Below are 17,464 nucleotides of genomic sequence, written 5' to 3'. Positions count from 1 at the left end.
CTTTACAAAAATACCTCTTTTTCCCTACAACAAATGATGTTGATATAGTACATATGCCAATGAAAGCTGCTCTCTAGACATGCACAGGTATATACAGTAAGTAATCAAAAAGGTCTTAATTCTTAGACTACTCTAAACCAAACTGCTTTCACAAATAAAATGGTTTTCACTAAAAGCTGTTTTATAAACGTGTGGATAGGCGACTTTTCTTTTTTAAGGCAAGGACATACTCGGAAGTCGAAAAAACGGTTTAGGGTGGATCTACTTCAAAAGACAATTCTGGTTAATTTTCACCCTGGACCCCCCTATCTGGCACCGTCACTGAACGCCTGACCAACATGTTAACTGGACCGCGAACAAGGCAAGTTGTGTTTTTCTGGTGCGGTCAAGGTGGCTGCGCTCTGGCGGGGTTAAAGCACTCAAGAGAGAGAGAGAGAGAGTGCGCGAGAGAGAGAGATACAGAGAGAGAGAGATACAGAGAGAGAGAGAGAGATACAGAGAGAGACAGGGTTCCCACGGACCTGGAAAACATGGAAAACATGGGATTCATGGGATTCATTTTCCAGGTATGGAAAGGCATGGAAACTGAGCAAAAGTGACCAATTACATGGAAATAGAAACAGTTGTCCTGGAAAATTTTATTGGATGATGTGTAATAAAATGTAACTATTGAGCACAGAATTAACATGAGTTTATAAAAACCCTTTACACGTGAACAGCTTTTACTGTAGATAGAAATGGATGATCCCATGTTGTAGAGCATGCTCTTGGCATCCTATATGGTATATTGGATGTTGGAATTTGATGCAGGCAGCTTGGTGAGCCAATGGAGCCTTGGCATCTACAGTGAAACTTGAGTGAAACTTCTTATGCAAGTTTATCCTCAAATGTAAGTAGCTGTGTTTTAACTGTGTGGTAAACCTGGGTTTATCAACGTTAGTTAGTAAGCAGTGCAATCTTGCTAACTAGCTAGCCAACGTTAGCTCTCATAACGAGCCAGTTAGCCAGCGCCAGGTACAGTAGCTAGCCAACGTTAGCTCTCATAACGAGCCAGTTAGCCAGCGCCAGGTACAGTAGCTAGCCAACGTTAGCTCTCATAACGAGCCAGTTAGCCAGCGGCAGGTACAGTAGCTACCAACGTTAGCTCTCATAACGAGGCAGTTAGCCAGCTCCAGGTACAGTAGCTAGCCAACGTTAGCTCTCATAACGAGCCAGTTAGCCAGCGCCAGGTACAGTAGCTAGCCAACGTTAGCTCTCATAACGAGCCAGTTAGCCAGCACCAGGTACAGTAGCTAGCCAACGTTAGCTCCAGGGGCGGGGCTAGGGGGTGGCTACTTGGGCTCAAGCCCCGAATGTTTTCTGAAAAGCCCCGAATCTATTTAAATCTTTTTTATTTTTTTTGACAATTCATCATTGTTACATGAAAATATGTTTGCACCAGATTTAGCAGAAGCTAATTTCCATCTGTGGTCTATCCAGCTGCTAACTGTATTTGAGTGAGTTAAGTCTTGGTGTCATGGTAGACTCAGACCTAAGCTTTAAATCACAATCAACAAGTTGACAACTTAATTCTTCCACCTTAGAAACATAGCATTTATAAATCAAAAGGACGCTGAAAACCAGATCCATGCCTTTATTTCAAGCCAACTCGACTACTGTAATGCACTCCTTACCGTCCTCCCGAAAAAATACGATGATAACTATTTTATTGCAATGCAGTATTGCATTATTTTATTCTATTTTACTAACTATTTTATTGCACTGCACTATTTTACTTTGTATCAGTGAATCATAGACGCCTGGCCATAAGAGCATTCGGAGCATCTCTGCTCTCCCACTATTGAACTTGGGGGAGCAAAGGTATGCTCTTGCTCCACCACTTTTTGATCATATGAAAAATATGATATATCCCCCCCCAATATATAAATCTAACCATAACTATGTTATGGTTAACTGAGTTTTATAGTGAAAAGAGCAGCTTTATTGGTCAAGATTGAAGGCTCTATATTGCAGGAAATTGCACGTACAGGTTAATTAAATTAAAAAAAATCACCCCTTGCCTGCAAAAAATAAAAAAAAAATTAGAAAAAAAATAAATAAATAAAAGGCGGGCACCTATCTGGGCTAAGCCCCGGATCTCCTATAATCCAAAATCCGCCCCTGGTTAGCTCTCATAACGATAACCAGTTTGATTTACAAAAGCTTTTACAAATGCTTTTACAGAGTAAGAGTAGTAGGGGTGAAACGATGCAACCTCAACGATTAATTTCGATTATGATTACGAGGAGTTGAGAAGAATAGGAAAAGAAGACAGGAGCGGACACGAGGGGAGGTGTGGAGAGGAGGACAGGATGAGATAGGAGAGGAGTGGAAGAGAGAACATATATCAATCCCAGTGCTCATGTGTTCCAGTTCAATAAATTGTTGTTCATCTACAGCTTGTTGCATTATTTCATGCATTGATATTATCAATAAGACATAATCTCTAAGCATTTACAATGTAGACTTGACTGGTACATCTTTTAAATCAAGTAAGTAGTCAGGTGTCCTAGGGGGTTGTGTGTGTGAGGGGAGGGGGGGCGCGGATGGGGGCGGAAAACTTCAGGGGCCTATAGATCATCACTTAATATGGTACCTGGAAAATCAGGAGGTAGTATGGAAAAAAAATTCAAGGCAAGCGTGGGAACCCTGAGAGAGATACAGAGAGAGAGCGCGAGAGAGAGAGATACAGAGAGAGAGAGAGAGAGAGAGAGACTTTTTACTATGAAAGGACTTTGAAAGGATTTTCTTTGTATTTTTGGTAACTTTACCTATACAGCATGGTTGCCCCCCTGTTGGATTGAATGAACCTTTTGTCAATCAAGTTGTATGTAATTGATTTGTCATCTTGCTTTTTGCCTCGTCTCATTACTATGATTTGATATGCTTTTTTTTGTGTGTGTGCTCCTTCCCGTACGTGCACTCGACGTGACGCAGGGAAAACCTCCGCTGCCTTTCGAGTTTTTAAATAACGGCAGACTCCAGTTCGCAGCAGGCAGACTCCAGCATCGACCCACAAAAACACAACTCGTTCATATTACGGCCCAACGACGATGATATTTAAAAACCAGGGAACCGATCGGTGCAACAACAACAACGGCAGACCGGCAGGAAAGTCTAGAGCTTTTTAAATGAAAATGACCAGAATTCCCCTTCCTGGTTGGTTTAAAACTGCTGCCCTGACGACCCTGCGAGCGCGACGGAGTCAGTGATCCCCGGGGGATGTCCCCCGGCAGACGGGATGACCTGCGGGGTCAGGGGTCACAGGGGTCACCTCTCAGGTCGCTTGTATCCATGCACACACGGAAAAGTCTGTCGTCACGGACGAGTTTCTGTTGAAACCTTATTGTGCGTATAGAGGTGGTAAGGGCTTCTCTCCGCCACGTCACGGTGTGCTGCCTGCTACCACAGGGGCTCTGTGGGCTCCATGTTGAGGAAGCCGGGGTTCTTGCGGAGCTCCCAGTAGGTGTTGTTGGAGACCCAGCTCTCCCTGTGATTGGCTCCGACCTCTTTCCTGGGGGGGAGGGGAGGGGAGGGGGAGACCATTCAGTAGTGCTTACTTACTTAAAGAAGCGAGGCTGGTGTTTGATATTGTTGTACTTACTTGAAGAAGCGAGGCTGGTGTTTGATATTGTTGTACTTACTTGAAGAAGCGAGGCTGGTGTTTGATATTGTTGTACTTACTTGAAGAAGCGAGGCTGGTGTTTGATATTGTTGTACTTACTTGAAGAAGCGAGGCTGGTGTTTGATATTGTTGTACTTACTTGAAGAAGCGAGGCTGGTGTTTGATATTGTTGTACTTACTTGAAGAAGCGAGGCTGGTGTTTGATATTGTTGTACTTACTTGAAGAAGCGAGGCTGGTGTTTGATGTCGTTCTCGTCGTTCCACTTCCTCCTTGCTCTCTGCATGTCCTCTATCCTCTGCTTCTCGGACGAGGCCGTCTCTAAGTTCCCCTCCTCCAGGTGTCTGCAGGGCCAAGGCGGTGCTTACTCATCAGTTAAAGGGGCACTTCACCAAAAGACAATGCTGATTTATTTTGCACATAATCTCACACATGCATCCAAAAACTGTAAACGGTTTTGCCGATTATTGCCAATTATTGAGAGTAATGAGTTTGAATATGGCCACCAGTGATGGTGTAGCAGGTATATATATAAAATATACTAATATGTTGTATTCCACAAAGAATCCCTCCCTAACGTTTTATTTTAATTTGTTTATTATTATCTTTTACTCTCATAGTCTTTTATTTTGAAACCGTCGTCACTTCCTCCCGAAGTGACGTATTTCCCCTTGCGCGCCTATTCCCGTTCAGTCTGGCCTGAACGAGGAATAGGTAAGAGCTGTTCCGTGCCTCTAGAACATATCTGTGGTTTAAAAGTTGTATATAGTGGTAACTGTGTTAATGTGAACAATTCTGCACTTTTTGTAATGTGGTTTAGCTGTGGTGGCGAACTCTTGTATGACACATGCTGACTGAGTTTGTGGTAATGGCTGAACAATGCGTTGTAGGCCTCGTTCTGACAGCGTGACATGTTTTCCCCCATTGTAGCCTATGCAAGTTGTTGACGCCATCTGCTGGCCAAGTGTTGATATGTGCCTGTCTGGGATGTTTCAACAGGTAATTGGAGATGTCTTATTGCTTAATTTGTATTATTTCATTGTGTATTTTATTTTAATGTGATATTTCAATGTATCATTCAAAATGAGCAGTCTGGCCTGAACGAGGAATAGCCTATGCAAGTTGTTGACGCCATCTGCTGGCCAAGTGTTGATATGTGCCTGTCTGGGATGTTTCAACAGGAGAAATAAAACAATGAATGGCCACAACTGTCTCATCACTTCCCATGCACGACGACGACTTTAAAGAGGGTGGAGTTAGACCAGTTACAGTGGTGCCGATGACCAGGACAACACAAGAACCAACGCCAGATTGGTCACCGGGAGGTCGTCGAACAGAACTACAGAAGAACAGAAGAAAGATGCTGTGATCACTAAAAAAATTTTTGCAATGAGGGTCAAGGCCAGCTTGATCATCGGAGGTCGGAGGAAGAGGAGGAAGAAGAAGAAAATAAAGTTCCCTTGGGAGGTTTGTGTCGAAGTGACTGTGTCACAGTTGAGAGGACATCGTGTTCTTTCTAAAAAAAAGGAGGACACCGTGTTCTTTCTAAAAAAGGTGGACATCGTGTTCTTTCTAGAAAAGAGGACATCGTGTTCTTTTTGAAAAAAGAGGACAGTTGAGTTGTTGAAAAGGACTGGTGGTCAGTTTTTGTTTTTCTGTTTTGTTAAAGGTGCTGAAGCATTTGGAGAATTTTTTTTGTGATTAATGGAATATGTATAATTTTTTTCCCTTCTTTCCTGATAGCTCGTTTTGTAGTGAGAGAAGGAAGATGGATCCCTATGTCGTAGAGGGGAGTTCATACATTTTTTTTGATATTGGTTTATATACATGTACATAGTATAATTGGGAATATGGTTATATGGCAGTGAGCAGAGCCTGGAATTTTATTGTCATGTCACTGGAACTCTCTGCTTTGGTGCAGAGCTGGTGCCCTACAGTATACAGAGTCGGGAACTCTCTGTCATGTCACAGGGATTCTGTGCTTTGTGCAGAGGCCAATCATTTTTTTTGATTTCTCACGCTCCTTGATTTCCACGTCCTGTGTTTGTATCTTAAGTGTTTAGGTTGGAGGGCAGGTTGCCGTAGTTGCTGCAGTTAGCTCACACCGTGTGGTCAAGGGGCAGTATACTATAGTGACTGCGGTTAGCCTTTGCAGGGCAGTGTACTGTATCGGCTGCAGTTAGCTCACACCGTAGAAACCGACGTTGTCTAGGTCAATGGGCAGTATACTGTAGTTGCTGTAGTCAGTGCATATTTGTTTAGTCTGTGTACACTTTAGTCTTGCAATGTGTCACTGTAAGTAGTGTTACTGCATGTGCTCACAGGTAGGATATGGGACTTGAGTAGGCCGGGTAGGTTTGGTGTATAAGGCACCAAGCGTTTCTAGGAGGAACAGGGGCCTGATCAACCTTTTGTTTTCTCTGAACCTGTTTGACAGGTAGCTTCTAGCTGATTCTGAAGATACGTTTCTTCATGTAAACCCGTGCCGGTTCTGACGTGTGTTGGAGGTCCCTGTTAGTGTGTCATGTCCTGTAGGTTCGGGATTTTAGCGGAATTCAGGGGGGGAGTATGTAGCAGGTATATATATAAAATATACTAATATGTTGTATTCCACAAAGAATCCCTCCCTAACGTTTTATTTTAATTTGTTTATTATTATCTTTTACTCTCATAGTCTTTTATTTTGAAACCGTCGTCACTTCCTCCCGAAGTGACGTATTTCCCCTTGCGCGCCTATTCCCGTTCAGTCTGGCCTGAACGAGGAATAGGTAAGAGCTGTTCCGTGCCTCTAGAACATATCTGTGGTTTAAAAGAACGTATTGATGGTTTACTGTGTAAATAAGTTGCCGGGCAATGAACCGGAGTTGTATATAGTGGTAACTGTGTTAATGTGAACAATTCTGCACTTTTTGTAATGTGGTTTAGCTGTGGTGGCGAACTCTTGTATGACACATGCTGACTGAGTTTGTGGTAATGGCTGAACAATGCGTTGTAGGCCTCGTTCTGACAGCGTGACATGTTTTCCCCCATTGTAGCCTATGCAAGTTGTTGACGCCATCTGCTGGCCAAGTGTTGATATGTGCCTGTCTGTGATGTTTCAACAGGTAATTGGAGATGTCTTATTGCTTAATTTGTATTATTTCATTGTGTATTTTATTTTAATGTGATATTTCAATGTATCATTCAAAATGAGCAGTCTGGCCTGAACGAGGAATAGCCTATGCAAGTTGTTGACGCCATCTGCTGGCCAAGTGTTGATATGTGCCTGTCTGGGATGTTTCAACAGGAGAAATAAAACAATGAATGGCCACAACTGTCTCATCACTTCCCATGCACAACGACGACTTTAAAGAGGGTGGAGTTAGACCAGTTACAATGGCATCTAGGACATTGAATCCTTGTTAATTACAGCTCAATGAAACGATAAGGTAACGGTCCCTATAAGACGAGGTATTGCATGAATGTGTGCGAGATTATGTGCTCGTTTTGTTGTTGGTTTAATGTGTAAAATTGGAAGAAAAATAAATACGTTACAAGATGCAATAGATTGTCTCTGTCACTGTTATAATTACATAACTAGTAGAATGGCAATGTAGGGGCAAGGAGGTAGAGTGGTCGTCTGGTAATCATATAAGGTTCCCGGTTTGATTCCGGCTGCTCCCTGGACGTGCCCTTGAGCAAGATCCCTAACTGCTTGCGATGAGCAGGTTGGCACCCGGCATGGTCGCCGGCGGTGCGCGAGGGAGTGAACGGGTGAATGTGAGGCATACGTTGTAAAGCGCTTTGGATAAAAGCTCTACTTAAATGCTGTCCATTTTCCATTTACCACCCAGAGATGATGTGTCATGGAAAATATTATCATGTCCATAGTTCTGTTTTAAAATACATATACTCGGGGCGGCCGGGTAGCGCAGCGGACTAAGCGTCTGTCTACCACCACAGAGCCAGTGGGATCGAATCTGGCTGTGGTGCCTCCGGCTTGGCCGACCGTCCACACTGACACAATTGGCAGTGTTAGAGGGTGGGTCCTGGTGTTGTAAAACAGCGACTCCTACAGTTCGGTCGGGGTGCCTGCACAGCAAAGGGAAGGATCTAAGAGAGGTAGTGTGACCCTTCCACACGTTACACTCTCTCAGTGAGAGCCCGCGCTGCCAGGTGAAAAGAAGCGGTGGGCTGGCTACACATGTGTCGGAGGAAGCATGTGATAGTCTCCGCCCTCCCAGACCGACTGTAGGGGGTAGAGTGCGCAACGACCAGGAAGGGGATTGGGAATTGGCATAACGATTAACATTGGGATGGGGAAAAAATTACGGAAAAAGAAGGGGGGAAAAAGATAATTAAAAAAAGAAAAGAAAATACATATTCTCTTACAGCCTTGACTAGTTAATATGGGTCAACTAGTATAACAGCTAAAGACACTAGCAGTGTTTCTTAAAACAACAGCCAAAGGGCCAGGAGATATGACATATCTGGCTCCGGTTCTTGTGTGAAGACATAACAAAGCCGAGACCCATCTTTTGTTTTCATTTTCTCACTAGGGCATTTCTTTGTTCACCTTTCTTGTCAGATCTATTATTAATTTGTCATCTTATGTACGTCATGTCAATTATGTATTTATTGTAAGTCTGACCGAAGCTCGCTGTCACTTTCTGGTCAGATGCTTGTGTGTCTCCGATGATAAACTGATCATTTTCTTTCTATGGCCATGGAAACGGATAATAAACTATGTTCTATTTTTTTATACAATTTGACTCATCTGAATTTCTACAGCTTCACTGTTTGGCTAATTTAAAAATATGCCACGACAGATGCAATACCCACAGCTCCGTGCACGTTTATGATGTGTAGACTGATGAGATGGGGGACCCTGATGTAAACAAGACGAACGTCTTTCTCCGGGCCCCGTTCCCCGTACCTGGATAACTGAGTTAGCCGGATAACTTTCGGTTAAGTCTGACTTAAGCCGGACTTTCCGGCTCCCCGTACCTGGATTATCCAAATCACCATGACAACAGATCCAAAAGTTTGAGCCTGGTCGAAAGCAGGGTTTAAGTTCAAGTTAGCCGGATCAACCATCGCCACGCCCCCGCAAAGAAGTGACAGCCCGTTTCCTGAAATTATTCCCACAGTCTACGATCTGCATTATACCATTCTGAATTACGTTTTTGTGCTCCATTCTTCCAGAGGGGGCTTTTGAAATGTAAAATAGACCCAAAATGCTGATACTAAATTCACTTTGTCCTAAATAATGCACGTTATATATACCGTGGCGCTCGCTCGGTGCGATGTACACATTATGTGGTTATTTTAATTGTAACTGGGATTAAGATGTCTGATGAGATGCGCTGTTTGACGGATTTGAGAAATTGAATGAGCCGTTGACGTCACATTAATGAATGAGGATAAAGAAATAAAACTTCATTCAAAATAAAGAATATTCTAAACACGGGTCTCTCGTTCATTAATGTATAAACAATGAATTTATCCCATCTGGCACAGTGGCCCAGCGGTAGTGCTCAATCCTGGCAACTCAGCGACCGGTGTTCGAAACCCCGTGTTTCCAATATAACTTTTTGAAATATAATATTAATGATTATACGCCAAAGTAGCCTGGTTTTAAGTTAAAATATTATAAATCTACATGCATTGAGGATGTCATTCTTTATATAGCTCTCAACGTGCACCAAATTGAATTATTCCTATATTGCAAAAAGAAGGAAAAGACTAGGGTTTCGAACCCCGGTCGTCTGCGTGAAAGTCAAAAGAAGAACCCGTTAGACCACAGTGGAGATAAGTAAAAGATCGACCACACATCAATCAATGGGTAAGAGAGCCGTATCGTAATTCTGTATAACAGTGATCATTATATGATATTCTGTACCCGAAAAAAACTAAAACAAAAGGCTGGCTGCCACAAAACAGTCACATCTAGAGACCTCAAAACCTACTCTAGCGAGGCCTTCAACCTTGAACTGGAGAGTCTGGACTGGTCAGATGAACTCAATGGTACACTGGTTGACGAAACATGGCTTGGTTTCAAAACCAAATTCTCAGCAATACTAAACGACATGGCCCCCCTAAGAACCACCAGGGTAAAAAATCGCGCTGAGCCGTGGATGCACTCCGAAATACTGGCCGCTATGAAAACCAGAGACAAAAAATGCTCTGAGTTTCGTAAAAGTCAGTCAAAGCTTACTAAAAGCACGAGCAGTGAACTCCAAGCCCACGTGACTGAACTCAAACTAGAAAGAAACAGACTAAGAAACGACGTAAACTCCATGATCAAAACTGCAAAAAAGAATTTCATTAATGACAAAACTGAGGAAAACAAAAACAAACCACGTGAACTTTGGAAATTACTCAATAATCAACTAGGATGCAGTAAAAAACTTAAAACCAGATTCTCAAACATAAACATAAAAACTGACAACACGCTCATCACAGACAAGCTGGATGTAGCCAATTACTTAAACATTTTCTTCACAAACATAGCCACAACACTGGTAAACAAACTACCCTCCCACTCAGGGCTTTATGGGGTAGAACACATAGTAGCTTTCTACAAAAACCTAGGGGTCCGCAAGGACGACTTCAAGCTGGAAACGGTAACAACAGATGAGGTACTCAATAAACTGAGCGCCCTCCAACCTAACAAGGCCACTGGCCATGACAACATCCCCTCCAAATTCCTCAGAGACTCAGCAGCCGCCATCACACCAATCATCACACACATAATAAACCTCTCCATAAAACAGGGACACGTCCCCAAGGACTTCAAAATTGCGAGGGTGACCCCTCTGCACAAAAAGGGCAGCAAATTAGACCCAGGCAACTACCGCCCTGTTTCTATTCTCACCTCCATCTCGAAAGTCATGAAAAAAATAGTCTACGAACAGGTCGAAAAGTACCTAGCGGAAAAAAATCTAATCTACGAATTCCAATCTGGCTTCAGAACATCCCACTCCACTGACACATGCCTTCTCTATTTGAATGACCACATCAAACAAGAGGTGGACGCAGGCAAATACTGCGGCATGGTCATGCTGGACCTACAAAAGGCCTTTGACACGGTCAATCACTCCATTCTGATTGACAAGCTAAAAGCAATTGGTTTTGATAGTCTATCAGTGAGCTGGATGCAATCCTACCTTGAGGGGAGGGAACAGATGGTGGAGGTAAACGGTACCCTATCCCCCCCCCTCACAGTGAGCTGTGGTGTTCCACAAGGAAGCATACTAGGACCGCTACTGTTCCTAATTTATGCAAATGACATGTCGTCAGCTTGTGACTGCAACTTGTTCCTGTTTGCGGACGACTCAGCCCTGCTGGTCTCTGACAAGAACAAGTTACAGGTTGAAAAAACCCTCAGCTCGGAACTAGGCAGAATCTGCATATGGCTCGCTGATAACAAACTATCATTACACATGGGCAAAACAGAGTCCATTCTCTTCGGTTCAAATAACAAACTCAGCAAGACCGACGGCTTCTCAGTTACAGTGGGTGACAATATTGTCACAAGGAAAGATGAAATTACCTACCTGGGGTCCATCCTAGAGGCTAATCTCTCCTGTGACAAAATGGCATCCAATGTAATAAAAAAAGTCAACCAACGAACTCGATTCTTGTACCGGATCTCCTCTCTGGTAAACAAGAACACCCTGAAGACTCTGGCAGGAGCACTCATTCAGGGGTACTACGACTATGCTTGCACCTCATGGTACCAAAGCACCTCAAAGGCGCTAAAAACAAAATTACAAACATCTCAAAACAAACTGGTCAGACTACTGCTTGACCTTACTCCTAGAACCCACCTCACCCCTGCCCACTTCGACAACCTAGGATGGCTTAGAGTAGACGACAGAGTACAACAACTTGCAATGGGCCTGGTCTACAAGATACACTACACGACCAAGGTACCCATGTACATGTCAAAATACTTCCCAAAGGTCAGTGAATACCACGATCACAACACCAGAGGGAGCTCCACAAATCATGTCAAACCCAGATTCGGCTCAAATAAGGGACTAAACACGTTTCGCAATTATGCCACATCAATGTGGAACGCCCTACCCAAAGCTGTAAAGGAATGTGGATCACTACCCACTTTCAAAACCTCTCTCAAGGGACACCTACGGGAGACTGCAATTCAACACTGGCCCCTGTAAATATCCTAACCCAATCATTCCAACCCCCTCCAATGTACAGTCATTTACCTAGTATGGTTTTGTCAATAGTTCAATGTACAATTGTGTTTGTTTGTACAGTGTCTCCTCCCCCCCCCCCTCAATGTACAGTGTTACTTGTTTATACAGTATGCCCCCCGCCCCCCCCCCCCCCCCAACCACCTCCAATGTAAATTACCCAGTATGGTTGTCAATATCCCAATGTACCCAACCCCCCCCACCCAACCTCCAATGTACAGTTTCTACGTCAAATGTATATACTCCCTTTTCTTGACTCCTTCTGTATCACAAACAGTACTGTATTTGCAAATCTGGTATGTCATAAATGTATAGATGTAGCAGTACTGACTATCTGTATGTCATGTATGTCATATATGTCTATATGAATTGAAAATGGGGGACCCTGATGGAAACAAGACAAACGTCTTTCTCAGGTCTGCATCCCCTTAACAATTGTATGTATTGAGCCGTACTGTATTGTACCCATTCTGCAATCTGTTAAATAAAGTTTTCATTCATTCATTCATTCAACTAATTATTTTCGCTAGCAAGATCTCATTTGATTATTCAATCCAGCAGGCAAGTTTAAAGAAATATAATCTGATTGATTGAGGTAATGAGGGACTTAAAATTAGCCTATAGATAACGCATTTAACTTGTCGGCGAGGCGATTGAGCCGTACTGCAATATGTTAATAAAGTTTTAAATCAATTAATCAATCAATGCCGCTAGAGAATCAGGATCTCTGCTCTCGATACGTGCTGCCTTCTCGGCTGAGGCGGGCACGCGCAATTATCCTGGGTCTCAAGTCTGGCTTGAGTTAACGAGACTGAATCCACCTTCGAGGAACAGGAAAATCCCGGCTTCAAACATCGGGTTAACTGAATCTGGATAATGACATCTTGATCGACTTAGTTGAACCAGGTACGGGGAACGGGGCCCTGGTCTGCATCCCCTTAACAATTGTGTGTATTGAGCCGTACTGTATTGTACCCATTCTGCAATCTGTTAATAAAGTTTTCAATCAATCAAGACTCGTTATTGGTTCATATACACGGCAATGGCTGAAACTTGACCTCGGTCTGATATTAGGTTTAGATTTTAAACAAAAATCAATAGTGCAGCGAGCGCCATGGACTGAAATTCTCTTTTGTAAATGGTCGTAAAAAATAAATTTCTCTTCACTTCTATTGTAACGATTGTAAAATGAATTGATAAACACAACCGTATATATATCAAAGCCTTGTATTTTACAACCATTGCATGAGCTGTGAATAGTCTGACCCTCCCCCACCCCCGACAGTGAAGGGACCCAATCCAAATATCTACAGAACATTATGTTCATTTCAGAGAAACAATTACAGCTTCCTCTCAGCAGGTGGCAGCAGCATTATATACACAAGCTTAAAAACCCAATGACAGTGTTACACATTCCCTCACTTTCCCACTCTGGCTGTGCATGGTGGAGGAAGGGAGGGGGTGGGGGAAGGGGGGTACCTTTGATCGGGCCTGAAGCGGGCGTCTGTGGACGGCAGTGCGTCTTTCAGCTCAGGGCAAAGCTCATTGAGCTCAATAGCAAACCTGGTGAAGCCGTAGTATAGTTCATAGTCTGTGGGCATGGACCCTGCGGGGACGACAAGAGGGACAACTCATTAACCTCTTAACTCATTAACATTGCGAGCCTCTAGCGGCTCGGGCTGCATTCTTCGCCGAACATATTATATATACAATTAAAGCCCTATTTGTTGCCGTTCTAACGCCACCTCACTCGACCAAATCCGTGCCTCGGTTCTCGAGTTACACGATGATATGTCAGGCGTGCAACTTTTTACCACCCCGGACTCCCGACGCTCTAGAACTGTCGATCATCCGCCGATTGCAAATATGATTGGTCAGGGTTGTAGCCAATGAGTGTAGCTTTCCATTGATACCCCACGTGGGGGTGTGCGAATAAGGGATCTAGGTGAAAGGTGACGAGCGAAAACCAGAAGTGAAAAGAAATTCAAGGGAGCGGCCGGGTGGCGCAGCGGTCTAAGCGTCTGCCCACCACCACAGAGACAGTGGGATCGAATCCAGCTGTGGTGCTTCCGGGTTGGCCGACCGTCCATACTGACACAATTGGCAGTGTTAGAGGGTGGGTCCTGGTCGCTGTAAAAAAACAGCGACTCCTACAGATCGGTCGGGGCACCTGCACAGCGAGGTCGGATCTTGGGGGAGGTAGTGTCCTCCACACGTTACACTCCCCCAGAGAGTCCACACTGCCAGGTGAAAATAAGTGGGGATTGGCTACACATGTGTCGGAGGAAGCATGTGATAGTCTCCGCCCTCCCAGACCGACGGTACAGGGCAGAGCACGCAACAACCAGGTAGGGGATTGGGAATTGGCATAACGACTAACATTGGGATGGGAGAAAAACGAAAAAAAGGGGGAAAAAGATAAAGTAAAAAAAATAAAAATTCAAATGAATTAGCCGTGGATGAGGAATACCTGAGAGCTTTTTTCTTGGCACACGGTTTACCCGGATCTCTCAAGACACATTTCTGTACTACATAATACAATAAAAAAGTACTCAAGTTCAACTCAAGTTCAGACCTATGTTACTCTTTCATTAGCACTAAAAGTGATTTTTCTTTATTGTGTAAGAAACTTCAGAATGTTATCTTTCAAAAAAGACCAGGCTCATGCATGTGTTATAAGCATAACATATAAAGATAATCTTTGCAAAAAAAGTATGCAGTCCTCAAGTTCAAGTAAAAAAAAATTGCTGCTTTTCTGGGCGCCTGTTAAGAGGTTAACCTTGTTGTTGACTGGATCACATGCTTTCCGTCCTACGCCAATCGCTAGCTTTTGTTATGTAATGTTATCGTAATGTTAAAACGATTGAGATTAGATACAAATGTATTGTCCTCATACAGCACAAGTACAGTACAAGGAAAATAGGTTTGGCATCTGACCAGAGTGCAAATGGAACAGTAAAGTGCAGTAATAATATACAATGTACATGTACAGGTATAAAATATATAAACTACTGAGTAATGGTGCTAATCAAATGTACAGATTTGCCCCTCATTTGCAATTGTGTCGAGTTAAATGCCATTTAAGATAAATAATTTAAACGGATGAATATACTGTAAAGGTAAGAAAAAGATTGTAAAAGTAAAACAATTATGCATCAATAAAAAAGAATAAGAATTATAATAAAAGTAGTCAGTAACCTAAGTTATGAGCACTGATCAAATATGAAGTGAATCCTCTTACATTTACATTTAGTCATTTAGCTGGACGCTTTTATCCAAAGCGACTTACAAGTTCTGTACGACAAGTCATCAGGAAGGGCACAACTCTATCAGCTGAGTAACAATGTTCATCAAAGTGTTGAGTGCTACAGTGTAGGTTAGTTTATTACAGTATGTGCATGACAGTAAGGTTAGTTAGGGTTAGAATAATAATAATAATAATTTTTTCAGATAATGGTTGAAGAGTCTGTGTCTTTAGTCGACGGCGAAAGATTGGACGGGTCTTGAGCCCGGGTGCTGTGGATTATAGGGAAGTACCATCACAGCCTGGCACTAATGTCTCCAACCTGACTGTGGGTTATAGGTAAATATAATCAATAATGCAAAAATGGTATTCGTTAATGTGCAATATTTTTCCGCCGATGTGAAATGTTTTTTATTCTGCTGTGATGTTTTTTTTAAACCTTTTTAATGTTCCTGTGAATAAGTGCATAATGTAGCAGAGGGTATGAGTGGGAGTGAATGTGTGGTGTGTCAGTGGGTAAGTGTACAACACATGTATGGTAGTGTGTATAGGCAGGGGTGTAGCTCCAGATTCTGGGCCCCATGAACGAATGTATTTGTAGGCCCCCAGTGAATGCGAGCGCGCGTCAGCGCGCAAGCGGATTTTTTTTTGCCCGTTTTTTTATTGATTAAAACGCATAATATGGTTTTTACCTATACATTCGGATCAGCAGTTCAGCACCTGCACTGTTGGTGGGTGAGCCTAGTAAAGGATGTCGCATTGCGTTCATCTTCAATGCAATGCAATAGTCTACCAAAGCCCCCCCTCTCTCTCTATATATCTCACACACACACACACACACACACACACACACACACACACACACACACACACACACACACACACACACACACACACACACACACACACACACACTTAACAAACATAGTATCAATGAGAGCATCAATAATACACATGAGTGATGTCTAGTAAAAAAAAAAAAAAAATTTTTTTGGGCCCCCTTCCAGTGCTGGGCCCTTGGAATCATCCTAAGCTACCCCCCCCCAGCTACGCCCCTGTGTATAGGTACATCGTGGATGTGTTGTGTGGTAGAGTGGGTATGTACTGTTGTCGTTGTTTTAGGTGCTGCACCAACCAATCTCGTTGTACTGTATTGTGCTTAATGACAATAAAGCTTTCTACTTCTACTTTTATACCATCACACCCTGGCACTCAGTCCCAGGAAAAGCAAGCAAGTTCAACCACATGGTCTTGGATTCGGTTATGGTTCCTTCTCAGTTTGAGGATGAGTAAAACTAGTTTGGTACATTTCTTGGTTGTGAAAAAAAAGAAGGTATTCTAACGCCTGGCTGCTGACCTCAATAAATCTTGACTGGACTTCCCTGTTTAAAAAAAAAAAAAAAAAAAAAAATAGTTAAATACAATAAAATAAATAAATGGATGATTACCTGGCCTCCAGACACACCTAGCGGAGGGCGGGACTCCACAGTAAAGGCCCTCGTGCCATTTGCCACAAAGTCGATGGACGACTTTCCCCTCTTGATCCATCACAAAGCCTTGGATCTCGTTCACATTGGAACTCCACAAGTTTCCCTAGAAGTGAAACGTAATATTAGCGGGTTGTGCGCCTTCGGTTAATGTGCCATTCTACTTTTAAGATTGTGTCAATGAGGCAATTCCTCAGCGCTGCACAAAGTATGAAAGCTAGTCTTAGTAAAAGTTCAGGATATTTTGAAGCCATCCTACTCTTCCTCTTATTATTGGTCAGCAATGCTACTGTCGTTCAACATTTCGCTCACGGTAATGTGTAAAAGTCAGTGTTCCAAACACCACTGAATCTCAGACAAGGAGGAATCTGTGTTGTCTCCAAAAACAGCTGGAGTTCTCTGGATTTGCCTGTAGCTGTATATCGTGTAGATAGGGAGTGCACACGCTAACTTTAATCTTTCCGATGCGCACCCGTCTCTCCTCACTAAGCTAAGCGCACTTGGATACTTGCCCACTTTGGTGACATAATTGTGATGTGGGACGTTTTTAGCGTTCAAGCACACAACACACAAGGTTTTTAAGTAACGGGACAGACGGCATCTGTGGAAGGAAACCATAATCTCACCGACCACACCTTGAAAAGTAGACCTCTCTTACGCTCGTCTTAATCTTTCTGCCCAAATAAGGGAGGGCGGTTACTTCGGAATGGGTTATTATTAAACTAGCTTTGTCTGCGATTCACACAGGCTCGTTACCTCGAACGAGGTCTTCTAATATCAATTTCTTTCTGCTAAGGCAGGGGGCAGGAGACCATGCAACAGGGGCTCCCGGCTTGCTGGGAATGCAAGGTGGCAAGGAATGGTAGCTTT

At 43.2% G+C, this 17,464-nt stretch overlaps 1 protein-coding gene across 1 annotated transcript in view; it reads right to left on the bottom strand.

Annotated features, from left to right (window-relative positions):
* Positions 1-3,441: 3,441 nt before the first annotated feature.
* Positions 3,442-17,464, bottom strand: part of osbpl6 (oxysterol binding protein-like 6) — a gene marked incomplete at its 3' end in the record, with an annotated part of 253,483 nt that continues 239,460 nt past the window's right edge. Inside the window, exons 19-22 of the mRNA XM_084314748.1 lie at positions 16,556-16,700; positions 13,343-13,469; positions 3,884-4,006; positions 3,442-3,553 (exon numbers count right to left, since the gene is read on the bottom strand). Coding sequence (XP_084170874.1) covers positions 3,442-3,553; positions 3,884-4,006; positions 13,343-13,469; positions 16,556-16,700 — 507 coding nt within the window. The remainder of the gene's footprint in view (positions 3,554-3,883; positions 4,007-13,342; positions 13,470-16,555; positions 16,701-17,464) is intronic.

The sequence above is a fragment of the Notolepis coatsorum genome (assembly GCF_963971535.1).
Source record: "Notolepis coatsorum genome assembly, chromosome: 5".
Lineage (NCBI taxonomy): Eukaryota > Metazoa > Chordata > Actinopteri > Aulopiformes > Paralepididae > Notolepis > Notolepis coatsorum.
This window is presented reverse-complemented; position numbering and strand designations above follow the sequence as displayed.